At 51.8% G+C, this 27,727-nt stretch overlaps 2 protein-coding genes across 11 annotated transcripts in view; one reads left to right on the top strand and one right to left on the bottom strand.

Annotated features, from left to right (window-relative positions):
* Nucleotides 1-187: 187 nt before the first annotated feature.
* TTC19 (tetratricopeptide repeat domain 19) lies at nt 188-9,008 on the bottom strand. Of its 2 annotated transcripts, XR_012155463.2 has the most exons (11): nt 8,765-9,008; nt 7,363-7,466; nt 6,727-6,837; nt 6,303-6,341; nt 5,805-5,861; nt 5,407-5,468; nt 4,583-4,677; nt 3,869-4,023; nt 3,321-3,483; nt 2,058-2,321; nt 188-1,711 (listed from the first exon to the last, which is right to left on the bottom strand). XR_012155463.2 is itself a non-coding variant. In XM_073315892.2 (10 exons), exons 1-10 carry the CDS (start codon nt 8,928-8,930, stop codon nt 2,188-2,190), a joined length of 1,086 nt encoding a protein of 361 aa, XP_073171993.2. In that variant the 5' UTR covers nt 8,931-9,008; the 3' UTR covers nt 1,956-2,187. The 2 variants fall into 2 exon arrangements, 1 of the variants encoding a protein (XP_073171993.2); XM_073315892.2 differs by lacking the exon at nt 188-1,711 and having other exon boundaries at nt 1,956-2,321.
* A 134-nt stretch (nt 9,009-9,142) lies between these two features.
* ZSWIM7 (zinc finger SWIM-type containing 7) overlaps nt 9,143-27,727 on the top strand; it is a 29,771-nt gene continuing 11,186 nt past the window's right edge. For 4 of the 9 annotated variants that reach the window (XM_073315896.2, XM_073315897.1, XM_073315894.1 and 1 more), the window contains exons 1-7: nt 10,163-10,331; nt 11,264-11,384; nt 11,716-11,814; nt 15,344-15,365; nt 19,173-19,343; nt 19,589-19,691; nt 27,431-27,535. In XM_073315896.2, coding sequence (XP_073171997.1) covers nt 10,209-10,331; nt 11,264-11,384; nt 11,716-11,814; nt 15,344-15,365; nt 19,173-19,343; nt 19,589-19,691; nt 27,431-27,535 — 744 coding nt within the window. In that variant the 5' untranslated portion in view covers nt 10,163-10,208. The other 5 variants (XM_078849275.1, XM_078849276.1, XM_073315902.2 and 2 more) reach the window with 5 other exon arrangements.

The raw sequence follows: 27,727 nt of genomic DNA, 5'->3' as shown, positions 1-27,727 counted from the left end.
GATTACAACACTAGACTAGACCATTACAGTTCTAGGAAGTAGATGTCCATGTAGCCAAAAACACACATCTGGTAACTGCATGCTCATATGACAGTGAATGTGATATAAAATGCATAGGCTATTTAGTCCTTCATTCTCTGTGAGCACACCTGAGCCTGTAATTATTGTGTGTTTTCTTTCCTTAGCAATTCATGGGGGAGACAAACCTGCACTCATAATATTGGAAGCCTAAGCTTAGAAATCAGGCCCCTAGCCCCACTATTCACTAAACTGGCCTAAGAGTTTATGCATGCCTGCTAGGAGGCCAAGCTACACAGTCTAGAGAGGACTAAAGCTGAATGCACTGAAGATTAACTGATCTGCTGCCCAACACTAGTGTAAGTAATCTGAACAGTAACAATGTTCAGGTGTGCACATCTCACCTAGGTGTGCTTTTGAATATGATGGTAAACAAACCTCTTACCCACTCTACTTACTGAAAACCCCAAAGCTAGCTCCACTTGTCTGACACTACTTAAGTAGGCAGAATTACTTTCTTTAACAGTCCTTGGGATTGCTATAACAATCTTTATTATAGCCTTCCCTCATCAGTAGGCTTGCTCTAAACTGTTCAAAAGCTATTTGTGTTACACCCCACCACCTGCCCATCAGTACTAAGTACAGTGCTCTAGGTTGGGGAGGTACTCCTGCCATTGCTTTTGAGCAGAACAACTTCCTCTTGCAGCAGGAATCTTTGGGTGTTTAGCAACAGCCAATAATTGAGTTTTGTAACCTGAAATTTACACTTTGGAAGGAAGCTCTTTAACAAGCAGTTAATTGGGTCTGGCTTAGTAAGTGCACCCTGGGCAAAGGAGATCTGATTTCTGAACAAACAAATGACTGGTCTTGGGACCACAGAACAATCTTTCCCTCACAAAGGGTGAATTTGTGGATACTTACTGTGGTCTAGGCTAGAGGAGACACAGATCTGTTCTCCAGTACAGATAGCACCTTTCAAAAATGGAAACTGAGATCTGCCAAGTCTTTCAAAAGGGCTCTCATTTCCATTTTATAGAGGGGAACTGAACCAGACTAAGTTAATGACAATCCTAAACGTGATTCACAGTACCTAAAGGTCAACTGTGAATGGATCCTATTGTGCAAGCCCCTGTGGACTAAGCCTGTGCCAGTCTCTCTCCACCTGCCCTTGCACTGTACACAGACAAGAGAAAGTACTATAACAGAAGCCCTGTGAACAATGCAATGGTGGCACAATGTTTGTTCCACAACTTTCTGGTTTTGTTTTTTTTAATCGTTTCAGTGGGGCTAGGGTGGGAGAGACTACAGGAAAGCCACTGCATACTTCTGTTCCTCAGGCCCTGCTTGAATTGGTTCCTGCAGCTGGTTCAATTACTGTAACAGTCACATGGCTAGGAGAAGGGGGATACCATATGGGTTCCAGACTACCCCCCTCTATAGCAGTACCTGCTTGACTTAAGAATCCCAGGGTTTATACCCTACCCACTTGGTAATCCTTCTCTACAGTAGCCTCTCCCAGCAGTCTAGCTGTTGATTGCTTCCCTGCAGTTGGAAGAAAAAAAAAAGCAGGTTCAGCCTGTATTAATTCCATCCCTTTTCCCTTAAAAGCTAAATGAAACTGCTTTTTACTACCATCCTCTGCTCTCCTTCCTTCTCTGTGTCTCTGCATGGTGGTGTGGCCCCTCGTGGTGCACTAGCAGGACAAAGGGAAAGTGAGACAGCACTAGTGATAATTTTACTGTTTCAGCTGAGGCATTCAGCAGGAGCTCCCATGATTGTTGTAATATTTAAAAGGCACTGGTCAACACTTCAAGTGAATCCACTTCCCATAGTAGCCACAGACCACAGATTAAAGCAGAGGCTAACATTTAAACTTGGTAATTCAAATACAGTTCAGTGTTCACAGTGCAAGGGACTAATGAGCCTTCAGTCTCCCACAATTCCATCAAAGCTTTATTTTGAGTTTGTCAAAGCCATCAAGAGCAGTACCTCCTTCCTCCCACTCCCTTGTACTTACTCAGTACTGAACCTATCGTTACCTATTTTAGTTCCCACTGAAAATGGCAACAGGTCCCAGTCTTCCTGTGCTCTGTGTAATCCACCACCTTGCCTTCAGCAGTTCATTCAGTCCAAGATACTTCAAGCCTCCCTCATTTGTGCATCATATGTTCAGTTTGAGTGCTTTCTCCTCCTGGCCAGCTCTGCTAGTTCCTCCTGGATGTGCTGCCTGGATGCAGTGTCTCCTTTCAGCTCTGCCTGTTTCAGGGCTTTTTTGTACACCTGTTTTGCTTGCAGAAAGTCTTCTGCATTTAGTGGAGGAAGAAGGTTAGGTGAATGTTACACCCAGCCCCTCTGAGTGATTACACTTAAAGTGCTGCTTGGAACAGTCAGGCACAAACCAGGGAGGAGTAGGGTTTAGTTCAGGGTTGAAAATTGTTCATCTAGAAAATAAAGGCCAGGTCTGTCTCATTCCCTTCCCTGTCATCATGCTTTCTGTGCATGAGCAGCTGTCACTAACAGGACCAGCAGCTCACCTGGCCTGTCCCAGGCAAGATCTGAGGATGAAGGGGGTGGGGAGAGTCCCCTCCCTCCTGCCAGCCTAGAACCCAATGATTCAGTCTTGGTTGGCAGCCGTAAGACACACGAGCTTTACCAAGGGCTTTTTGTGCTTTGCTGGTTGGAGCTACTCAGTGTGTGCAGGCAGGGCAGCGGCCATGTCTGGGCTCCAGAATTTAAGGGTTAGAGATGAATCTTGATCTAGGGTTGCACAATCTTCAACCCATGGAACCAACTGTATGAGGGATGGAGCACCTGCTGCAGCCAGCCCAACACAGCTACCCCTAGCTTGAAATCTCAGGCCTGGGATATTACTGCTGCAGTGTTCTCTGGCAATTACCACTACAGCCAATGCCCAATAGAGAGTGGGGTGGGTGGGGGTAGTGAGGCAATTAGTGGCTGTCAAGGAGTGGTGGGTAAGAATTCAACTCCTCAATTTAAAGTCACCTGCCTCCAAGGCACTAACTCCCTTTCTCACACACACACCCCCGCTGCAATGCAATCGATCAGTACAGGCATCTTCACCTTGACAGGTTAAAATTTGAAGGCAGCATAGACCATTGCCAAAGACAAGCCAGAGCTATTGCACTGAATGGGAAGGAGAGTAGTGATACAGGGTGCTGAAGTCCCTGTCCCATGTTCACTGCCACAGCCCAGGCCTTGCTCCCTTACTGCAGCCAGGAGAGTTATGAGCAAAGAAATCACCTTTCCTGATTAAGCTGCTTTGGCTAGGTGTCAATACTTACCTTTGTGCATCAGAATTCCTGCAAGGTTATTCAGCACCATGTGCTCCTCAGGGTGCTCAGTCTGCCTTGCCAATTCAGATGCCCTCTTCCCATGTGTATATGCCTCATCATAGAGCCCCTGGGCATCCAGCACAGTTGCTAAGTCATTCATCAGTACCACAGTCTGCACCAGGACAGGGAGAGGAAGTCTTAGAGCTGGGGGAGGAGGAGGAGGATTTTTGCTTTTAGAACTTAACCAATGGCAATGCAGATACAGGGTCCTGTCTTGACCTACAGCTATGGAAGGCTGAATATCCAGCTTAGCCTGTTCTGGCACACCAGTGCCAAGCAGCACAAAGGAGAGGATCTCATAACATCTCCCAATAGATGAACGGGTCAGTGCAATAGTAACAGAGGGTTCAATGCTGGCAGACCAGGACAGATCTAGCTCAGTCCTCCCCTCCCTGGGCACTGGCACATGTTTACTCTTGACCCCATGCAGGGACATGAGCACATAGCTGCTGCTCCAGCAAGTGCCATTCTGAGTCCAGCCATCAGTTCCCACTCACCTGGGGATGGGTCTCTCCCTGGACCTCCTTGGAGATCTGAAGTGCCCTCTCATACATTCTTTGGGCCCGAGGCAGCTGTTTGTTGGCCAGGAGGTAGCGACCGTACGAGTCCAGGCACAGACCAAGCAGGAGATACGTGTTGGCTCTTTCCTCTGCTGTGAGCAGGAAAAGAGATGGATCAAAGCACTACCCTCTTCTCTCAGGAATGGAAACTAGACAGCACCCCCAGGGGATTTTTACCAACACCTGTGCAAGCATTGTCAAAGGATCAGCATTGAGTAATATTGCCAGAGCAACACCTGCACACTCCTGAGACAAGATCTCTGCCCTGCCCCACCTAGCTTAATGGCAAATGCAGAGGGTGAGGCACAGGTAGTGGGTATGGCTGTGACAAATGGCAGGACAGCTGGGCAGTAAAATAGATTAAGGGCTCCATGGGCACAGAGCCAGCGTGAAGCATTAGAGACAGAGCAGACACAGGGAGACTGGGGGTGGGAGTGCACAGGTGACAGGGTGGTGGAGGAAAGGAGGACAGATGTAAGTACAGGAAGGGAAGGACACAGAGCTTGAATGCAGCTCACGAAAGGAGAAGCCAGTGAGGGAACGGGAGGAAGGGGCTGTAAGAGGCAGGAGAGATGCCAATGGCAACACAGGAAGATCCCTAGAGAGGCAGAAAGCCACACTGACAACAGCAAAAGCCCAGGAGCTTCCTACCTGGGAGAACATCCTCAGGCAAGTCCTTGTATTTGGCTCTCTTTTCATCCAGGGTCAGGATGCAGAACTCGTAGCCAGCAAGAGCCAGCTTGTGTCTGCACAATAAAGGGCGAAGGTCAGAGCTCAGCAAATCCAGGCCACTCCTCCCACACCGCCAGGGCAGCGTTAGCTCACTACCACCACACACTGGGCATTTCTGGGAGACAGCCACATTACCATTACCCTGGGGGTCAGTTGCTTCCTGCTGTGACCCTTCCCTCACCTCCCATTCTGTTGGCCTGGTTCTTGGTCACCTCAGCAAACAGGCCCAGGGTTCTGACAGCTCTGGAGAAGTAGCCTCTCTCTTGCCCACAGGGTATGGAGTGTGCCCTGCTGCTGCCCCTGGCCTACAGACAGAGCACTCCCCTACCGCGCTGTCAAACCAGACAGCCACCAACTACATCTGTAAACACAGAAATTGAGCCCAAAGGCGTTCAGTGGGTTTTCTCTGTCAGATCAATGGGACTTGTCCCTACAGCTATCTGCAGGTATTTCCATCTAAGTGGCAGAGACCTAGCTGGAGAGGATGATGCAGATCAGCTGGGTCTTGCCTGCTGCTGGGACACAGGTGCCACATATGTGACTCACACACAGGAAGCTCATGAAAGTCACTGACTTTGAGGTCTCCATGTTGAGAATACCCTGTAGGATGGGTAACCCCCCAACCCTTCAACATAGGACCTCTTATCCTTCCCAGATCAGAAGAGCGAGCTTCCTCTGCCCCAAAATCACCACTGGTATCCTGGAGCTAACAATCTGCACTCCAGCCTCCCCCTGGTACTCACTGGTTCTGAGCAGCATAGATACTGGCCAGCTTGAGGGACATTTCAATGATGGCATTGTCATCCTGTCAGGAGGGAGAGAAGTCAAAGGCACATTAGAGGGGGCAGCCACAATCACTCCTCTCTTTGACCCTTACAGCAGAACCACTGCTTCCTCAGAGACCAGACACAGGCCAAGATAATGCCCTATACATGGTGTAAATGAACTGCTACCTCTAGAAGATGCTGCTTAAATGGCAGGGAAGCTCACTGCCACTCCAGTACCAGCAGCTCCCCATAGGAGGAACTGTAGGGAATGGAGCAAGGCCACATCTTCCCCAAACAAGAGGTAGTGTAAGGAATGCTACAGCAGCTGTGGGGACCTCACGCCCAGCAGGAAGCCTGTTGGGAGAAGCCCTTACCTGCTTCATGTCGCCAGCTAGCAAGAAGCTCATTGCTGCTTTGAAGAGCTTCTCTGCCTGAAACAAAAGAGAAAGTATATTAAAGAGCCAGCGCCCAGGTTTAGCTGGTGATAGATAGGCAATCTATGCCTGAAACTGGCCTTAACAGAATCGTTTAGTACATGGGTTCTCAAACTGGGGGTCGGGACCCCTCCGGGGGTCGTGAGGTTATTACCTAGGGAGTCGTGAGCTGTCAGCCTCCACCCCAAACCCCGCTTTGCCTCCAGCATTTATAATGGTGTTAAATATATAAAAAAGTGTTTTTAATTAATGGGGGGGGCAGGGTCGCACTCAGACATTTGCTATGTGAAAGGGGTCATCAGTACAAAAGTTTGAGAACTACTGGTTTAGTATAACCCAGCTGTGGGCCATAATACTTAACATTGTAGGCAGCCCTCTGAAGATCTCAAACACAGTACAGGGGCTCTTCACAGACTCAAATGATAGGACTTTACTCACGCTGTCCAGCTGACCCCTCAGGAACGCAAGGTTTGCCATCTAGAAAAGAAGCAGGAAAAGATCTCAGGTATGCCAAAGCTTCCCCATGTGAGGCTATTGCTGACCTTGGGCTAGCTTTGCACAAAGCTGTTTCCCCTCTTTTAACCTGCAACTTCTGCCCAGCAAACACGTGTTACCAGCTGCTGAAATTACTGCCCAGTGGAGGGCAAGGGAAGTAACAGGAATGTAAAAACACAAGACTGCAAGGGAGTCCAGGCCCCTGCAATCCAAGCCAGCCATGTCATATAATCCCAGTCATACATTTATCAAGCTCAGAGGCTGCTAGAACAGGTTTGAGCCCATGCCTGGGACAGAGAGACCGAGACCACATCCACAGCAGCTGTAAGGACCCCTGTCTCACACACAGCTTTCCTGGGAGTATTACCAGGTCATAGGTATAGACGATGGCTCTCTTGTTGTCTGACTGATGGGAGAGTCGGACGGCTTCGTGCAGAATCCGCTCTGCTTCCTCAAGCTCCCCCTTCATGATGCTGAGCTAGAAGTGGAAAGAAGGGAAAACCTACAATGATTAGAGATCCCAGTATGTGGGAATGCTGACCCCAGGGTATCAGCAGGCCAAGCAAGGGCATCACTGTGCAGGTGAACAGACCTGTGCAAATGCTGCTTACAGGAGCAGAGACAGAACAGCATGAACTTCCAGCTGCTGCCCTGATCAATGACTTGGGAAGAGCAGTTCATCTCTGCTCTCCTTATGGGATCCTCAGTGCTAGCTGATACTTGGGCTCCCTCCTCCCATCCATGCCTCCAAGTGTCTGGACTGGCTCATCAGTAGGATGCAAGGCTGAGAGTGCTGAGTTCATCTCACAAAAGGCCTCCCATTAGGCTCTTGCAGTGGAAGTGCCCAGCAATTCGCCACCAAGCCAGCATGCTTATTTCATTGAAGTTAGTATATTTAATAAGAAAGCTAAGTGGGTAACAAGTTGAGGGTCCTAGTCTGTGACAAGAGCTCTTGGGGCTGTACGAATACAACTAATCGTAATTTAGGTCCTTGTGACGTTACCTTGGCTTTCTTCAAAAGGAATATAATGGTGTCTTCAGTTCCTGCACTCTCCCCTTCCTTTGTCTCCTTCTCTTTCTCAGCATTTTTAGAGAACAAGGTGAAAGCTGGGAAGAGAAACATTTGACTGGATGAACTTGGACAGCTGAGAGACCTTTGTCCTTCCCTGCCCAGGGCTGCTGGATAGGGTTACCAGCGGGAGCACGGACTTGGGAATCCCTTCAAAGAGCAGGTTTGGCTCCACAGCTTGGAGTCACTCACCCAGTGCCACTTCTACCCCACAGTGACTTGTAACAGACCCCTATTTCCACTGCACCCACATGCAAGGAGGTTTCCCATATCCCGCAGTGCCCTGGCCCCATCACCTCCACTCCACTTCCATCTCACGTCCTGCCCCCTTCCCCACCTTCCTGCCCCTAGCCCAAGCTCCTTGTCAGCACCCCGCCTACTCTGCTCTGCCCTCCCCTCCTGTACCTAACAGGCCAGACATCGCCTCCCCCCACCCTGACTCCAAATAATCCCTTACTTACCAGTCTCCTCCAACAGCCACCTCCCCACCTGCCAGCCCCCCCGTCAATAACCCCCCGCTGCCAGGCCCCCACCTGCCAGCCCCCCCGTCAATAACCCCCCGCTGCCAGCCCCCCCGTCAATAACCCCCCGCTGCCAGGCCCCCACCTGCCAGCCCCCCCGTCAATAACCCCCCGCTGCCAGGCCCCCACCTGCCAGCCCCCCCGTCAATAACCCCCCGCTGCCAGCCCCCCCGTCAATAACCCCCCGCTGCCAGGCCCCCACCTGCCAGCCCCCCCCATCAATAACCCCCCGCTGCCAGCCCCCCGTCAATAACCCCCCGCTGCCAGGCCCCCACCTGCCAGCCCCCCCGTCAATAACCCCCGCTGCCAGCCCCCCACCTGCCAGCCCCCCGTCAATAACCCCCCGCTGCCAGGCCCCCACCTGCCAGCCCCCCCGTCAATAACCCCCCGCTGCCAGGCCCCCACCTGCCAGCCCCCCGTCAATAACCCCCCGCTGCCAGCCCCCCCGTCAATAACCCCCCGCTGCCAGGCCCCCACCTGCCAGCCCCCCCGTCAATAACCCCCCGCTGCCAGCCCCCCCGTCAATAACCCCCCGCTGCCAGGCCCCCACCTGCCAGCCCCCCCGTCAATAACCCCCGCTGCCAGGCCCCCACCTGCCAGCCCCCCCGTCAATAACCCCCCGCTGCCAGCCCCCCCGTCAATAACCCCCCGCTGCCAGCCCCCCCGTCAATAACCCCCGCTGCCAGGCCCCCCACCTGCCAGCCCCCCAGCAGCTCCTGTTCATCCAGCCCCCAGCAAACCCCAGTAACTGACCCCGTCAGCCCCCCATAACCGAACCCCCTCCGCCCCCGACCACCGGCTCCCGTTGCTCTCACCTGCCAGGGCGGCCAGGACGCCCCCGGGGCCGGGGCCGGGGCCGCTCCGCCCCCGCAGGGACCCCGCTCCCCAGGCGGTGCCCCTCCCGGCCGGCAGGCGCGCCCCGGAGCAGCGCCTCCCCGCAGCCGCCAGCAGGCCCGGCCCCCGGCGCAGCGCCGCCAGCATGCCCGGCCCGGCCCCCTCAGACCCTCGGCCCGGCGCTCGGTCACGTGCCAGGGGACGTGGGGCGCAGGCGCCAGGGGGCGGGCTCTGATCATGTGACCCGCCCGGAAGCCCCCCCGTCCCCGTCCCCCGCCCGGCGGAAGTAGCGAGTTCATGTGACCAGGAAGGTGGCCAAGGGGAAGGGACGTTTGACGGTCATGTGACCAGTTCAGCGGGGGCAGTGGGGGGCGTAGCGCGGCGGGGGTTGGGCCCGAGCCAGGCCCCAGACATGGGATGTGTGGTGGTGCGGGGCACGTCGCCTCCCAGCATGCCGTGCGGCCCCGCAGTGACCTAGCCTATCCCAGCATGCCGTGCGGCCCCCACAGAAGAGAGCCATGTCCCAGCATGCCGTGCGGCCACACAGAGAGGTATGTCCCCTCCCAGCATGCCGTGCGGCCCCGCAGTGACCTAGCCTATCCCAGCATGCCGTGCGGCCCCCACAGAAGAGAGCCATGTCCCAGCATGCCGTGCGGCCACACAGAGAGGTATGTCCCCTCCCAGCATGCCGTGCGGCCCCGCAGTGACCTAGCCTATCCCAGCATGCCGTGCGGCCCCCACAGAAGAGAGCCATGTCCCAGCATGCCGTGCGGCCACACAGAGAGGTATGTCCCCTCCCAGCATGCCGTGCGGCCCCGCAGTGACCTAGCCTATCCCAGCATGCCGTGCGGCCCCCACAGAAGAGAGCCATGTCCCAGCATGCCGTGCGGCCACACAGAGAGGTATGTCCCCTCCCAGCATGCCGTGCGGCCCCGCAGTGACCTAGCCTATCCCAGCATGCCGTGCGGCCCCCACAGAAGAGAGCCATGTCCCAGCATGCCGTGCGGCCACACAGAGAGGTATGTCCCCTCCCAGCATGCCGTGCGGCCCCGCAGTGACCTAGCCTATCCCAGCATGCCGTGCGGCCCCCACAGAAGAGAGCCATGTCCCAGCATGCCGTGCGGCCACACAGAGAGGTATGTCCCCTCCCAGCATGCCGTGCGGCCCCGCAGTGACCTAGCCTATCCCAGCATGCCGTGCGGCCCCCACAGAAGAGAGCCATGTCCCAGCATGCCGTGCGGCCACACAGAGAGGTATGTCCCCTCCCAGCATGCCGTGCGGCCCCGCAGTGACCTAGCCTATCCCAGCATGCCGTGCGGCCCCCACAGAAGAGAGCCATGTCCCAGCATGCCGTGCGGCCACACAGAGAGGTATGTCCCCTCCCAGCATGCCGTGCGGCCCCGCAGTGACATAGCCTATCCCAGCATGCCGTGCGGCCCCCCCACAGAAGAGAGCCATGTCCCAGCATGCCGTGTGGGCACACAGAGAGGCACGTGCCCTAGGGCTGCCAGCCTTCCAGGATTGTCCTGGAGTCTCCAGCAATTCAAGGTTAATCTCTAATTAACGATTATGTCATGTGATGGAACCTCCAGGCAGACATTCAACCAAAATTGGGAACCCTACTATCCCAGCATGCCGTGCGGCCCTGCAGAGAGGTATGTCCCAGCATGCCGTGGTCCATCTTGAATGGAGCAGATGTTTCTGCCTGCCCCCTTATAAGCAGGTCAGGGCGAGCTCATGCAAGGAGTAGAGTGATGCACTTGCTGTGCTGAAAGAGACGATGCTCTGGGTGGATAGGAGTGTGAAGGCCTCTTTGTGGACAATTCCCAGCTGTCAGTAACGATGACAGAGTGGTTATTGATAGCTGAGGCTGGAGACTTTGTCCTGTGAAGCCCTAATTCTCCAGTCCCTCGTCCTTGGTTTCTAGGGTGGAATCACTTGAGTAATTAGGCTGTTTCTGCTAGGATTACTACCAGCCTGGGTTTTGGCTTCTGTGCCTGGGTGCCATTTAGGGGTGACAGGTGCCCGTTTTTTAACTGGAAAGCTAGGTTGGAAATTTGCCCCCTCCCTCAATGTGGAGGAAGATATACACAACTTCTTGCCCTCCCAGTTAGAAATTACATAAACTGGATTATATTATAAACAAGAAATAAGTTTATTAACTACAAAAGGTGAATTTTAAGTGGTAAAGAGGTAGCAAACAGAACAAAGGAGATTACCAAGTAAATAAAACAAAGCACGCAAACTAAGCTTGATTCACTAAATAAATTGGTTACAAATAAAAATTCCTCACTTTAGATACTGTCTTAGGTAGATTCCTTCACAGGCCAGATATCTTTCCAGCTGGGGTAAGCAGTTCCCCCCCTCCCCCCAGTTCCAGTCTTTTTGTTTCCAGGCGTTTTCAAGTATCTCTCTGGGTGGGAAGGTGGAGGAGAAAGGAACTAAAGACCTTGATTGTTTTCCTCCCCCATCTTATATAGGATTTCCATAAGACTGGAATCCTTTGTTTGATTCCCCCGCCTCCCAGTGGAGAAGTTCAGCATTCCAGCCTCGGCCTAGGAGCAGCCAGGACAGGTCGCTGCTTGCAGGGAGCTGCCCGAGGTGAGCGTCGCTCAGATCCAGCATCCTGAGCCCCCTCCCGCGCCCCAATCCCCTGCCCCAAGCTCTGCCGGCCCCATGCCAATTGAATTATAAACCAGAATTTCAATGAAGATCAGAAATGCCGCTTTATAGAGCTTTCTGGTTGATGAAGTGCCGGATAAAACAGCTTTTACTGTATAAGAAATGCTGATAAATAATCAGTGCCCTTCTCTTTGCCTTATCTGGGGGTTGAAATCAGCCTTCACCCGAATAAACTATCTCTAATTACTGTATCTGTGGTGACGCTAATGATTTCCCAGCTTCTCCCTGCCCTCTGCTGTTTTGATTACAGGGTTCACTTGGGTGTCAAGGGAGATGGAGGCCACTTTGCCAGCAGTGGCAGAGCAGCTTTTGAAAGAGATACAAAAGGCTTTCCAGGAGACCGCGCATGGTATGTGGAGAAAAGCAAAGTCATACTGGGGTGTTTGTGGTGCACTCGTAGCTTGGATAAGACGCTGAAAAGCTTGGAGATCCTATGTGGGAAAAAAACCCACTCCTGCCCTGTGGTGCCCTGCCCTCTCTGTAAAGAGACGTGGCCACCCACTGTGGTTTATAAATACCAATAATGTCATAGCTTTCTGTGGGTCAGGCATTCAGCGTAACCTTGCTCAGTTCTTCTGAGGCCCTAATATGTGACCTTCAAAGAACTTAGAGGGACTTGAGCTTTGGAAAATGCTGAGCTCTTGCCCTTTGAAAATGGGGCTCTTTTAAAGGGACCCAAATGGGAGGCCCCAAAATTGAGGTACCCAAAATCCATAGTCACTTTTGAAAATATAGGCTATCTTGTAGTTACTCATAAGCATCTCATTTCAGCAACATTGTACAGCCAGTATTGTGAAGCTTTTTCGTTCAGTACCCCCTCACTTTACTGCATGTGGGTCATCCGTACTTCCAGTTTTACCCATGCTAGGCCAACTTTCTGAGGCTCTAAGATGGGTGGGCAAATTTTTTGGCCCGGGGGCCACATCGGGGTTGCAAAAATGTATGGAGGGCCGGGTAGGGAAGGCTGTGCCTCCCCAAAGAGCCTGACCCCTATCCACCCTTTCCCACTTCCCGCCCCCTGACTGCCCCCCTCAGAACCCTGACCCATCCAACCCCACCCCCCTCTTCCTTGTCCCCTGACCACCCCCTCCCAGGACCCCACCCCAACCACCCCCTGGAACCCCACCCCCATCCAACCCCACCCCCACTCTCCGCCCCCTGACCGCCCCGCCCCATTCCAACTGCTCCCTGTCCCCTGACTGCCCCCCGGAACCCGCTACCCCTTATCCAACCCCCGCTCCCCGCCCTCTTACCATGCCTCTCAGAGTGGCAGGAGCTTGCAGCCACCCTCCCCGACAGGAGCGGCGGGCCAGAGTGCTGAAGCTGCAAGGGAGGGGGCACAGCAGGGGCAGGGCTGGGCAGGACGGTCTGGCCCGCGAGCCATAGTTTGCCCACCTCTGCTCTGAGAGGTTGAAATCCATATTTATGGCCCCACGGTTAGCTCAAAGCAACTCTGCTTCAATGTCAAAGCTACTTGTGGTGTCAGTGCTGGAGATAGGACACGTGAATGGGGGTGCTAATTTGCATATCATTACCCAGAATTCATGTTCATGGCTATTGCTACAGTAGTTCTGTGTGCTCACAGTCTCATTAACTTCAAAGCCACAGCAAAACAGAACCTATACAGAAAAGGAGGACTTGTGGCACCTTAGAGACTAACCAATTTATTTGAGCATCAGCTTTCGTGAGCTACAGCTCACTTCATCGGATGCATCCGATGAAGTGAGCTGTAGCTCACAAAAGCTCATGCTCAAATAAATTGGTTAGTCTCTAAGGTGCCACAAGTCCTCCTTTTCTTTTTGCGAATACAGACTAACACGGCTGCCACTCTGAAACCTGTCATGATACAGAATGTTAGAGTTGTCCCAGTTAACCAGCAGAGGGGGCTATACTACTGATCATGGTGGGCTTCTTGTTCAGAGGGCAATAAGCAGCCAGAGCCAACAGTTAGGTCCTGGTCAATTAGAGCAGCTAGTATGGAACAATTGCTGTTTGCTGCACGCTGCGTTACTGAGATATTTCTGTAACCCACGCTGAAAGAGTCCTGTTGTGTGTGTTTACATGGCAAATAGACCAAGTGGCGCCTGCAGAAGTGGAGTGTCTATTTAAATAATATATTCTGTCTGAGCCAGAACCAAAGGAAACGGAAATACGGGGAAGCCCATTTGACTATTTAAAGGAATGGCACAGGGTGGCTGGTTAGCATCGAAACCGCTCCAGTGACTGAACTGATCTTCATGGAGCTCACTGTGGGTGCATTATGGATATTGTCAGGATAGTTTAGGTCCACAATCTGGGTTTGATTTCTGTTTTATAAAGGATTTTGTACAAAAGTAATGTCAAAACAAACCAACAAAATCAAAAAGGGCTTTTTAATGTAAATATCCCCTTGGAATGCTGATTTTTATGTACTGGGACCTGAGAACGAAATGAAACTGACCAGTCTAGTTTCATTATCCAAATTGAGTAAGGTTGGAAGTCAGCTAACATCAGCCATGGAGAATACATTAGAATGTTAAAATCTTTACAGTTGTAATGATCTAAAGTCCCAATCCCTCAGTGACATCTATGTGGGTAGACCCCCACACCCACCCTGAATCCCACGGGAGGTAACCAAAGGATCAGATTGCAGGATCGGGGCTAACCTGTTAAGTAAACCAGGTTGAGGATTTTTTGTTAATATAATTACCTGTTTTAACAAGTGCCCCTGTTAAGAGGAGACCTTTTTCTATGCACCAAATCAAAATCAAAAGCTACAAAACATCAGAGACATCCAAGACTGTACTGGGAAAGGAAAAGCACTGTTAAAAGACTAGAATTTATATGCCACAAATTTATCAAGTGACAGTTTGTTTCCCAGGTAAAATTGCAAGGGAATCAGCCTGTTAATGTGAAGTGCAAGTTGTTAAAACCTTCAGGCCTTTCTTACAATTTTTAGATATAGGATATCAGAAAAGTATATATATTTGTGGCTCCATATTATTCTTTAAAATTCATCACTGCAGCTCTGAATCATTTTTAAAAATGTCTGCACTTAATGTAGGTCCTACATATAAGAAGTCATATTGAACGTGCACCGTTCTGTTTGTGAGTGGCAATTGGTTGTTAGGTTGGTTTAAAAAGAAATGTTTCAAAGGCATTGGGAGACTCTTGTGACTATATTAACTGCGGAGAGCCCAGCTTAGTGTGACTGGCTTCTGCTCAGGGGTGCATATCTGGGTTGAGATCTGATGCTGGAGAGGGACCAGGACTGGAATAGTGGGGAATGTTGCAGCTCAAGATTTAGGGGCACCTGCAGAACTGTGTGTGAGGGACCCAGGACTGAAATAGCAAAGGGTGCTTCTGCTGAAACAAAAAGACACGTCAGTTTTTTCAAGTCTGGTGCAGCTTGTGCAGCAACGAGAACCTAGGAACTTGACTGTTGCCCCCTCCCTCCCATGAGGGTCTGTGGATGACTAGCCTGAAACCATTCCAGCCCAGCATCCCCGATTGGTGAGCCCAGGAGTCAGCAAAAATCAACATCGGTTTTTGCACCCCCACAGAGTTTCCCGCAATGCATTGTCCATGGGTTTTTAATCTGAGCGAACAGGGGCTACCTATTGTGCTTTAAGAGGTAGGAGGGTTATTCTTCACTACCAGTGTCTACATGTGATTCTGATGCCATCATCACTGGGGTCATGTATTATGAATTCTCTCCCCTAACAAACCACTACACTGCTTCCTATGTCTCTCTGTGGTTAGGGAGGTTGGACTGATCACTGTAGGGGACAACCCTGCATGACCTACGAGGATGGACGAAGTGGAGCCCACAGGGCCTCTTTGTCTCTGATTTCAGAGGATCTTTAGCAAAATGAAATTTCTTTGTCTTTTTGTTGCAGTTCCTGATGATCTCCTGTTGGCGTAAGTACTTTCTGCTCTGCTCCTCATCCCTTCCTAGAGGGCACTCTGAAGTACTTTATAGTTTGCTTTTTTCCCTCTGCTGCCTTATGTCTTTCTGTTTGACCAGCAGGCGTTTCTCATGAAATGTAGCTAAATTTGTAACAGGTGGTGGGATTGGATGTACAAACACCTTATATGGGGGGTTTCCTCGTGGATCCTTGGGTTCCCCAATGTCTCCCAGCCATAGTCTGAGCTCTGTTGTAAAGCATTCTAAGCAAGGATGGATTGGACATCCAGGGACCTGGGAGGTCTCTCCAGAGTCTTAAGGCCAGATTCAGACCAGGTGTAAGGAGATTTGACTCCAGTGAAACCAAAACTTTATTTCCAAACCGCCCTTCCAGAACTTCACATCTCCTGATGCCTTTATGCCGTTGTGAGCACAGCAGCATCTTCGGGTTGCCCTCTGTGTCCGAGCCAGAGGGACAGGTGGTTGTAAAAGAGGGAAAGAGAAAGGAACCTATAAATGTATCCACACAAAATAACTGGCACCTTGAAGGTCATGCTGAGAATCTCATTACTGCCAAGATGCCTGCGGAAATGGAAGGCCAGGGCTGGCTTTCAATACCATCCCTGTGAGCTGAGCCTGGGAGTGTGTCAGCCATAACCCAGCAATGCCCACAGCCAAGGGACTGAATGGCACACAGCCCGCACCCCTCAGAAGCAACATATGCAGGAAAAGACACTGTTACGGTCACACTGTGATGCTGCATGCTGACTTGATTGTGGTTTCAGACAGGCAGGGGTTGATCAGAATCTTTCAGGCCTCTTTGGCCTTGAAAATGAAGTTTGCAGTGTACCACTGGTAGGTGGAATGGGGTGAAATGTTTTCGACAAATAGTAAATTTGGTGAAAATGCATTTTGGGGGGGGCATCAAAACTATTTGCAAGTTGGCATTGACTTTTGTGAATAGTCTCAGGTGAAAAACTATGGAGAAAATTCAAAAAAGTCAAAATAGTCTGTTTTGGCCATTTCGAAATAAAGCATTTTGACTTTTCATTTTGAAGGGGCATTTCGTTTAGAAATTTAGCTAATTAAACAGGGGTAAAAAACATTCAAAAATGACACAAAATGAAAAACAAAACAAAAAAAAATTGAGGCTAAATGAAACATTTTGTTCAACCTAAAATAAAGTTTTTGGCACTTTTGTTTCGGCAAGAAAAAACAACAAAAATCCGTTTTGGCTTGAACTGAACCAAATTTTGGGGGGGCTTGACCCCCAAACTTAAAAATCAATTATTGGTTCAGCTACACTGGTAAGAGTCTCACTGCTTTTCTGTAGGTTGAGAGAATCATTCGTTTTTACTCCATGGCTCCCTGTCCTCAATGGACCATAACTGGGCTTGGAAGGGTTAGATGTTAATTGATAGGTGTCAGAACTGTTGATTTCTTTCTCAATCTAAAAGTGAAGAGGAGGGGAAAGAATCTCATTGTAAACTGAGTAAATTTAGTGGAATCCCATTGATAACTTAGTGGAATCCCATAGATAACTTAATAACTGTTGATTATTAACTATTCCTCCCCCCCCCCCCCCCCGCCTGCTGCCCCGCTTAGTTGCCACCAATGCCCTCTGGCTCAGGAATATTCTGATTCTATTCCTGAATCTGTTCTGAATCTCACCTCCTCCAGTCACTGCATTTCAACTTGGCTGCTGATTTATTTCCTGCTAGTACAAAGATGTACATTGATAAAACTATATTTAGGGAAAAATTTCCAAAATCTCTACAATAGCCATTGAAATTCATTCAAATCAACCCACCGCAACTGTAAATCTAATCATTAAGGAATGTGTCATGCAGGGAATCGTTCCCCACCCTCCCACCCTTTCCTTTGTTGAAATCACTCTCTGTTTGCTTTGAATTTCTGCCTCTCCTCCAAGAGTAGGTCTGGCTGTGCGGCATGTAATCAATGGGGTTGACCTTGGGCCGGTTGTGCTGCTGAGAACATACAGATCTGTCTCGGATTCTGTGTGTCTTGACGGGGATCAAGCACATTCTTCCCAGAATAAGAGGCTTTTCTGCTTCCTTCTGTTCTTGTTTTTAGCAATCTGTTCCTTCACACATCTCCTTGTTTATTGTTTACCTTTGTGACTGATCCAGACTGCATGGGTGTTTCTCTGTGGACAAAGGGTCTATAAAGCTTATCTTTATTACCTCTGAACTCTTTGGAACGCAGTCAAATCTGCAGGATGTACAGATCCAAAATAACTTTTAAGCCTCTGAGCGGTTTGGACAATAGGTTAATGGCTCAGGTATCCATAGCTGGCACACAGTTAATCATATACCTCTACGTGATGTCTAACACATGCAGATAAAAGCCTTTCTGCAGGGGGGCTGAATGTAAACACCTCAGAAGGAATACAGAAACTCTAGTCTCCCAGTGGGGGTCACGAGCATCCACCCTGCTGATGAATGTGCACCATCACAATGGAATAGTATCTCTAGTCATCTCCAGTCCTTGGAATGTAAGCAGGAAGCATCTAGATAGGGGACTAATCACATGCTAGACTGTGCATGGGCATAGCCATATGCAGGGGAGAGGGTGAAGTATTTCTCCCTGGCCCTCAGCTTCGTACTTTCCCAGCTTCCTTTGGGGCGAAGCAGAGCACTGACTTACACCTCAATTATGAGACTCAGCCATTGTAAGCTAATTCGATCTCATGCTTCAGGGCATGGGCTAATTTCTCCTGGGGTCAGGAAGGCGTCTCCTCGCCCCATCCTCTATTGCACAACAAACTACTTCATTTGCTCCTTAGTGTGAGGCATCAGGTGTTGGTCACAACTGGAGCAGGATTCCAGACTGACTGGACCAATGTTCCCACCTGGGACAGTGACCCCGTGCATACTTACGCTGCTCTGTGTGCCAGAAACACCAGTTCCTTTTCCCCATGCCCACACGCTTGGTTTTTCTAATGCTGCTCCTGTTTGCATCCTCACTGATAACCGTTCTGACAACACGGTGGCTCTCTGCTGTCTGTCAGAGTGGAGTGCAGCTGGTGGGTATGTAGCTCTTCCTCTTGCCAACTTTGGCTGCTGGGGGGCTGGAGCCTGGCTCCTTTTCCAGGGCCCTACATTACGTTTTTCTTACCACCTGTCCCGCTGCAGGTGCCAGTAATGCAACTCCCCCGCTGGGAGGTCTTATGTAGACAGGGCAGTTGCCGGTGTTTTTTACCCCGGTGTTATCTAGACCCGTTCGAAGCAGGGGTAGGTGTCACAGTGGTTTAAAAGCTAGTGCCTTGGCTGCACTGTGGCTTCCACTCTTGCAACTGCCAAAGGCTGCCCTGGCGATAGCAATGCTGAGAGCCTCCTGTGGACACGCTGTGGATAAAGGAAGCCTGTGTCCCCTTCCCTCATGCCCCACTTGTGATAATCAGTGGTCCTTGAAAGGACACTACCAAGTTAAAAATCCCCTGTTAAAGCCAGACCCTTACCTGTGTGGCTGATAGCGCCTTGTGTCCACAGAGTTCAAAGACCAGGCCTGGAATTGATGCTCCTTTTTCACTTTAGTTGGAGACGGCGACCATTTCACTCTCCGGGCCCCTTGCACTTGGCCAGTGCTGCTGGGTTGTGGGTCACAACACTGGAGAAGGGACTTGGCCTCCCCAGATAGAACCTTTTATTTGTCAGCGTTAAAGAAAAAAACTTTAAAAATAATTTATTTCAAATTAAATCTTACTCAGGGTTGGAGGGGTTGAAAAATCTTGGGGGATTGTTTGTGATTGGGATGGAAACTGGGGCAGTTCTCTCTCATGTTCTTATCTTCCACCCTAGACATGAGAATATGAAAACCTTACGGATCCCCTTCAGAGGCAGCCCCACATGCCAGCAGCTGTCTCCAGTGTCTAGGTTGTCTCCTGAAGTTGGGGCTGGGATTGGCTGTCCCGTAGGAGAACCTGAAGAAAGGAGAGAGAATGACCAATGTGCTTCGCTGCTCCTAATCAGGTTTTATATGGGGGCGCTGAGCACGGCAGACTAATGCAGTGCTGGGATTTTTGCAGAACACCTTTAGAGATGCCCTGGGGATCCCTGGCCACACGCGCCATGGGCTCTGTTTGGCTCAATGGCCTTTAAGAGATAAATCTTGCTCCCATCAGAGCCAGTGACAAGACTCCGACTGATTTCAGGAGGAGCTGGAGCAGTCCAGACCTTTGCAACACAGTCTAACCCAGGGACTTCTTCTCTTCTAGGCTGAAATTTGTATTTGGCTCATCTGCTGTGGCGGCCTTGGATTTGGTTGATCAACATTCAGTCACGCGAATCGTGTCTTCTAGTGGAAGGGCTGTGTACCAGGTACAGACCAGGCTTTCTCCTGGGTCACTCTGAAGTTATCTAGTCCCTTTCGGTTGCTGTCTGCCCATGTGGCCCTGTGCCTCCTAGAATAAGGAAATGCACTGACTGTTTCAGAACCTCCTTAGGTGGAGAGGGATGTGACATGGAAACATACCGCATCTTAAACGGGACAGAAGAGCCATCGTGCCAAGTGTTAATGTAACCACCGCAGCATAGAATGGTGCCACTTGTTGCATTACACCTCCCCGAGAAGCATCCAGCTTCTCCCAGAGACAAGGCCATTCGCCTGATCTGAGCTAGCAGCTCCCTGTGCTCCTGTGGGTACCAGTCTTAGGAGGATGTTTTCTGGGGATCACTGATTTCAGTTTAGAATTTTCATCATATCCCTCAAAGTTCTGTATCACTTCTGTCCCTTGGGAAAAAGCAGGAACTCTCAGACAGGGCCCCGTCTCTGCAGAATAAGCCTTGATCCCATTTTTACCCATCACAATGTGTCTCCCGAGTGTCCTGAACTCTTGGGTCTAGCAGGGTGTACTACCAACAGGGGGGTAACTCTCTGCCTAGCTGGGGGCGATGGACTAGTGATTCTGCTGCATCTGGAAGCTATTTAGGGAACTGGTGTGAATTGAATCAAGGGGCGGAGTCCAGCTCACAATGGTCAAGTCTCTGTATCACAAAAACCACCCTAAAATTGGCATCTTTGGTAGAGAAGCGAAGGTCTGAATGGGCCACAGCGATCCAAGTGCCCTTGTCCCACAGAGTGGAGTCCTCCAGGGCCAGGATTGAGACCTATTAGCAGAAGGGGCTGATGTGTGGAGGTTCCCCACACTGTGTCTGTTGTGGGATAAACAGAGGGCTGCCTTCCCGTCACTGCCAGTTGAACCTTGCACCAGGCTCAATGCACCTCTGAAGAACGACAAACTGTGCCCTGGGTGTTGGAACAGCCCTGAGCGGCATCCCCAGCTGTCCTTCCTACAGCTGCAAACGGTCCCGTTCTCCCTCCGGCCAGGGCTGGGCTGGGATGTGCTGTTGCCACAGACCCTTCTGTTTAACTGGGGAGAAGAGGAGGGTGTGGTCCCAGTCGCCCCTCTGCCCTGGATAAGGGTGTGATCGTTGTCACATGTTATGGGGCTGTCTGAGTCACGTGAGGAGCTTTCACTGCTCTTGGGGACTCTGGAGAGTGAGTGGGACCCACCTGTAAGACCTGATTCAAAAACCCATGGGCCTAGGAACACGGCCTCTGGGCTGAGTTGAGGGGTTGCGGTTGCTTGTTGGTGTTTCACAAGGACTAATTGGTGCTTCCAGTGCTCTGAGGCCACTGGTGTCTCTGGGCTCCAGTGATTCTTTGGGAAGACGTCTCCTTTATTAATTGGAGGCCTTGAGGCTTTTCTTTCCTTGTTGCTGCTCTTGTTAAATACCCAGCCTGAAAAGCCCAGCCTGGGAGCGCCCAAGCTCTGTGCAGTGTGTTTTTAGGGCTAAGATGGAGCATTGCAGGCTGGGATGTAAAGTCTTAACCAGATGTACCTACATATTAAGGCTGAGGGGAGCAGCAATGTGCACCATTTTATCCCAGCTCCGTGCAACCTTTGGGCCCTTCGCTGAGCCCAAGTTTGGACTCCTCTCCTTTACGTGGCTACAGTCAGCCTTTGAAGTGAACCCCCATTAAGCAGAGACAGTGCCGTGGGGAGGCCTTAGTGCTTCTCGTTGTCCATGCAGGCTCAGTGCATCCTCAGCTCATCTTGCAGCAGCTCCTCGCGGCCAGCAGGGCTGGACACTTCGCGTGCTGTACCTCTCCGAGCCCCTGGGTTTACATTCCTTCTCAGGAAGCCCTTGAAGGAAAGTGATGGAGACAAGCTGGGCTTGGTCCCGATTTCTGCTTAGAGGTGGCTGGACAGCGCAGTGAGCATGCGTGCTCTGTATGTGGTGTTAATGCCTTGTGTGTGGCGTGGCCAGCTGTCTGACTGCTGCCCTCCCGTCTCCTGGCAGCGATGGAGAGCTCTTCCCCCGCCTTGGCCACCAGTGCTGCCACTGTGAGGAACAGCTGCATTGGAGGTGATCCTTCTCCCTCCACCCGAGCAGCTCTGCTCACTGGCTTGGTGACTTGGGGCGTTTCTTTGTGCTATGGCCAGTGCTGAAGGCCCAGCAGAGAGCAGGGCCCACTGTGCCGGGCAGTGCACAATGAGAGTGAGAGTCCCTGCCCCAAAGAGCTCCCAGCCTTGATCGTCAATTACCAGGTCCTACAAAGGGGCAGCTTCACCCTTCTGGGTGCTTTGGCCAGGCAAACACCCCAGCCGCCTACCTAGCTAGTGCACATGCTCTCTCATGTGTTTGCCCCTCTGAGGGCCAGATCCTACTCCCATTGAGTGGAGTAAAACCCCACTGACTTCAGGGCAAGATGGACCAGGCTCTTTGCTATGTGATTGCCTTTGACAATCACCAGTGGGAACAAACAATAGTTACAATTTTCCTTTATGGATTATCATTTGCTAACGTAGCCCAATTAATGGATTAATTTCCACTCACAAGAAGAGACTTCAGAGCTGCTCTCCTCCCCACTTCAGGAGGCAGAATCGGAGGCTGGTTCCTGTAGGGGAAAGGAGCAGCAAGTCTTGGCCAGCGATCCGAGGGTTAGACACACAAGCCAAGTGGCCAACCCACAGGCGCTAGTAAGTAAAAAGCCTCGCCCCTGCACCACGGGGCTCCCAGCAGCAGTCTGGTCTTTCCAGCGGCATCAGAGAGGAGGATGGGAGTGGTTTGGCAAAGAGGAGTGAGGACATCTTCCCAGCTGATAAATAGCCTGGAGGCCAGGCGTGCATTTCTCAGCTGGTTTCCTTTTCTGAGGCACGGGATTGTTGCTGCTGTAATGTCTTTGCTGTGGAGAGCTGTTCTTTTTGAGGGCTTGAAGCCCCATTGCAACACTCCTCCTTGCAGCTGTAGCTGCCATTTCTGAGGTGCTGAGGCAAGGCGCAGAGCCCCCCAGGGACTGTGACTGGAACCGAGACGGGAATGCGATCAGGGGCTTTGTCAAAGCCATGGCACTGAGGTGGCATGCTGCCCGCGGAGTAGCTCATTCTCTCACAGCTCATTACCCTCTCTTGGGCTGGATCCATTGACAGCTCAGTGCTGATGTAACCAACTGAGGAGAGCCGTGTCAGTGGGCCAGACTTCCATGCGGCACACCTGTGATGTGAGCGTTTACTCCCAGCAGAGGAGAGGATCTGCTAGGAGCAAGGGGAAAGTCCTCAGCGGGGCTAGATAATGCATAGATCCACCTATCAGACAAACAAGTCTTGGACTTGCCCTCAGGAATGGTGCCCCTGCAGCCCAGGGCTCGGACACGGATGGGAAGGGATGTCAGTGCTAATGGACTATACTACCCCCCAGTGCTGCCTATGGTCCGTCATCTTGGGTACTGCTTCAGAAACAGCCTCCTCCCGGACACACACCTGATACTGCAGCGTAGGTCACTTCCCCTTCCAGCTGCCGAGATGGGGCAGAAACTGGCCTCAGCTTAATATCCCCATTCAAATGAAAGCAGCTCTTTGCCCCTCCTGCTCAGTACAGCAGTGCAGGGATCGCAGCGGCTAGCAGCTCCAGGCCTGATGTTACAACTCTAGCCATCATCTGAAGGGCTCTCCTAGTGCTCATCTGAACTGCAGCCTGTGGGCTAAACCCAGCTCCCTGGAGCTCCGGAGTGGGGATGCCTCAAACCCGCTGGTGGCCTAAATAAGCAGTTTCCCATAATTGGTCAGCGGAGACACAAGCACCAGCCAGCGCCAGAGCTGCAAGCCTTTATTTGGGGGTTTTAAAATATATGCAAATATAGATGCAACCTTTGTGATCCTGGCAATTGCCAACACGGCCCTTGATGTTGCACAGTCTGGGCACTGGTTAGCCACACCCAGCATGACCAGCGACGGGTACTCAGCAGGCCATGGAAGTGAAGCCAGCCAGCGGGAATGGGATGACATGGCAACAGGTCAAGCTCAGACTGGGCCTGTTCCATCCCTCCTGCCTAACTTCCCCTTTCTGCCTTCAGCTGTTGGCCTGATCTGTTTGTTTAGTGTTGATCGTTCACATCCTGTATCTTTATTAGATTATTTGTTTAAATATATTTTCATTTTAATTTCCTAGAACTCTATGGCAGCCTGCCACGCTGTCTGTAAACAGATTAAAATGCTCATGTGGAAATGTCTGCTCAGCTCCTGGGCTTAGCCATATGGTGCTGGTTAATCAGACGCTGGTTGCAGGGAGAGCTGCCAGATGATAGAGGAACCCGGCACTTGCTGGAATGGAACAACTACTCACCTGACTTTTCCCCAAATGTCTGTGCAGTCAGTTTCCCAGCGCCGCACTATCCCTGCCTCCTGTGCTGGTTTCCCCTGGATCTTGTCTTATCCATGCCACAGACAGACACAGTAAGAGAGGAAGGTTTGGACGTTTAAAAACTAGCACCCATCTGCCTTGGTTCTTTGTGCTCAGGAGCCTTGTCCACCGTGGGACCCACAGCAGAGCCTGGCTGCATGTCTGGGGATTTCCACCTCTTGGCGCTCACCGGCCATGCAAGCGCGGTATGTGCTCCTGTCTCTGAGGTCAGGATCCAGCTCCCAGCCTTATTCACGCCATTGGCTCGATGTACGTCACAGGAACACCAGAGTGGTTTCCTTCCGGAAGCTGCGTTTTGGTTGGTTTTGATCTTCCTGAGTTCTTCAAGGAGGGGATGGACAAGCCCCCTGGGAGTTTGCAAAGCAGCCCTTGTTTCCCCAAGACCGGAGAGGACGATGGGAGGAGACAGCACAGCGTCTCAGGCAGAGGGGAGCAGGGCACCCTCTAGTTCTGTCCGCTGCATTTCAGTGCTGCGTGGCCCGTGGATTTGAGATTCCACCTGAATCAGAGAGACGTGAAAGGCCTGTTCTTTCTGGGAGGGACAGCCAGCACCACGGGGGAAATGTTCAACCAGAGCAACGCTGGCAGCCTCTGAACTCGGCTGAGGGAAAGTTGCCATCAAAATACTTAATCTTGCAAGCAAACAATCAAACGGGACAGAGAATAACAAACCTACTGCAAGTGAAACAAACACAGAGTGTGGAGTGAAGGGGAGCCCAGGGCAGGCAAGGTGAATAACCAGTCTCTGATCAAAGCCCAGTCTTCTTCATAGTGTAAACACACCCCAGTTACCATTTCTGCTCCTTTCCAGACGCCAGGCCCAATCCAGCTGGGAAGCAATCCAAAAACCAGATTGGGGACGGGGGGAGATGAGATGAGTGCTCCTAAGTAAACTATTGAGCCAGCCCCCGGCCCAGTCAGTCGGTCAGCATGTGCAGGGAAAGTGGAGCTGTGATGCAGAGACGTTCCTAGGAGAGCTGCTTTCAGGACTGGATCTGGAGGGAGGATAGCGTGGGCACTAGGAGGAGGCTAGAAGGAGCGCGGTTTCCTGAGGATGGGTGTCAGTGCACGGAATTCGGACGGTCTCTGCTGCTTGCTCACTGTTAAGCCAGGGGGTGCCAAAGCCTGCTGCTCTGTGGGACTAGAGCAAAGAGTGTTTGTGGAGTCGTTGGATCCAATCAGGGCCCCTTCCTTCGGGCTCATCTACGCAGCAGAGCTTTCCAAGTTGCACTGATATAAACCCCATGTGGACACACTTAGTCCAGGACAAGAGTGGGGCTTTTTTGGTTTAGCTTAAACCCCTCCGAAGCAACATAAGCCAGTGCTGGAAAAGGCCCGTGCTGGAAGAGGAGCATTCCCATGGGGATTACACCGACATAACTCTAGCCTTTCACATTCACCCTGCAGCACGGATCACTCTAACCCTCGTACGGGTAGACAAGGCCTTCAACATCAGTGGAGTTGTGCTGGGGATCAGGCCCGAGTCCAATAACTGTGGGGTTTAAAGGAGATCGGGATAGAGGCAGGTGTGATTGGTTTTGATTTCTATGAAGCATGGACTACAATAATAGTCTTGTCTGCCCACCCCTGAGGTTGGTAAGAGATTCGCACCCACCCAGGCCCTCTAAATAACCTTGTGCAGTTGGCTCTGGATAAATCTAAGGGAGGGGATTCCCCAGGGAAAGCTTGGCCAGAGACAGGCTACCAGAGGGGGCCAACTATTGAACTTCCCTGGCATTAAGGCCAGGCCAAGTCCCCTGCCCGTGTCTGCAGGGCTGACAGATGCCGCTTGGGCATCCTGTGAGCTGCACATGCAGGCTGGACTGGAGTCAGATCTCGGAAACCAGGGCACTGCTGTTGTAGCCAGATTTCTCTCCCCGCCCTGTGCAGCACCTGAGGAGAGGAGCAGGAGGCTCAGGGGAGAGCACCGGATGGGATTAACTCCTACAAGCCGTTTTCCTGCCTGCCAGAAGTTACAAGTAGGAGGTTCTGGGATGGCTTTTTCAGGCCATTCACATCAGTCCCAGCAGTGGCCAAGAGCGCATCTTGCCTGTCTGCTTCTCTGAACGGAAAACATGCCCCTCCTCTGCCGAGTGGGGCATAATCCCCACTAGTGGTGTCTCCCCACCCCAGTGAAGGAGCGGCACCTGGGAAAGGGATGCAGAGACTTTCCCCTGAAATGGTCCCAGCACAGAGATGGAACAGTGAGGCCCCTTCTCTAGAGACCTGAACTTTGTTTATTCAAGAAAACTGAAATCCAACAACTGCAGCTGCTTGTGGCAGCCAAACAGCCAGACCCCCTTATGGCTTCCAGCCATTGCAGCTGGCTAGGAGAAGAGTCCCCAGCAAGGGCTGCCTTCTGGTTTATTTCCCACCCTGTCCTTTGGGGCCCGGGGCTCACAAACTCCCTTTGTCCGGCATAAGATGCAAGAGGTTTGTCCACCCCTTCTAGCCGCTGGGAACTTGCGGGATGGTCTGAAGACCTGGGGTGACTGTGAGGAGTTTTACACTCCTCTCCATCCACTGAGAGATTGGAGCCTCGCTCCGGTTTGGTGTGTGAGGGACCATGTGCTCAGCAGCAGCAGAGTTCTCTTAAACAGTCGCATCCCTGGGCAGTAGAATCTCAGCTGGGGCAGAGGCGTGCTGTGGGCCCATTCCTGCCCAGTTTGCAGCCCTCGTCCCCAGTGCACAGGTTGTAAGTCAGGGGACGTTTGTGGATAAATAGGCAGGGTATTATGACAAATCTTTGCTTTGGGGCATGCTTGGAAGTTAGTTGGGGCAGTGGGGATGGAGCACAGCCAGCCCCTTGTCTCTGGCCTTTGTCGGACAGAGTTTTCAAGACCATCGGGGCCAGGTTGGCTCACTTCTCCTGGCTCCTTTGCCCCCGGAACTATCAAATGCCTCACCGTGCTGTTATCCATTAGGCAGGCGGGCTTGACACTGGCCTCTCTTCCCTTAAAACAGTCCCGGTCTGGGTTCAGCTCCACCAGTGGGAGAGATGACGTGTGCACGTCACCCTAATGCGGGAGCTGTGTCTGCCTCAGGGGCACCCTGTGGTAGCACTGAAGGAGCTGAACCAGCGGCCCCTGCGTAGCACAGGCCAGGGCGTGGCCGGGGGAGCCTGTCTCCTGCAGTTGCGAGAGGCGAGGTTCCAGACGGAAAGCTCAGGCACAAGGTGCCGGATTTCAGGTGGCCCCTTTCAGGATGTGCTGCTCCAAGCTCCCCATCCCCATGCAGTTTGCCTGGCAGCTAGGGGAATAAGGTAGGATTGGCGATTGCCAGGGAGTCGGGAGCAAAATGGCAGGCAGAGCCCCCCGTTTCTGAGGCCCACTCTGTGACTCTGTCTATTCCAGGTCCTCGGGAGTTCAGGCAAACTGTACACCTGTTATGCTTCCTGCCACTTCTGCACGTGCCCTGCATTTGCTTTCTCCGTGCTGCGGAAGAGCGACAGCCTGGTGGTAAGCTGCCTGCCTTGAGTGAGGGGGAGTGGGGAAGCACCGACACACTCCCCTGAGCTGGATTTCATACACCTGGGTTGCGCAAGGGAAGAAACATGCAAGTGTTGAAATGCTGGGGCAATCTGTGGCCACCATGCCCTGATCTGACAGTGGGGAGTCGTGTGTAAGCAGCCGGGCTCAAGGGGTAGTGTT

The sequence above is a fragment of the Lepidochelys kempii genome, chromosome 17 (assembly GCF_965140285.1).
Source record: "Lepidochelys kempii isolate rLepKem1 chromosome 17, rLepKem1.hap1, whole genome shotgun sequence".
NCBI lineage: Eukaryota > Metazoa > Chordata > Testudines > Cheloniidae > Lepidochelys > Lepidochelys kempii.
Note: the sequence above shows the minus strand (reverse complement) of the source record. Positions and strands in the feature narration are given on the sequence as shown.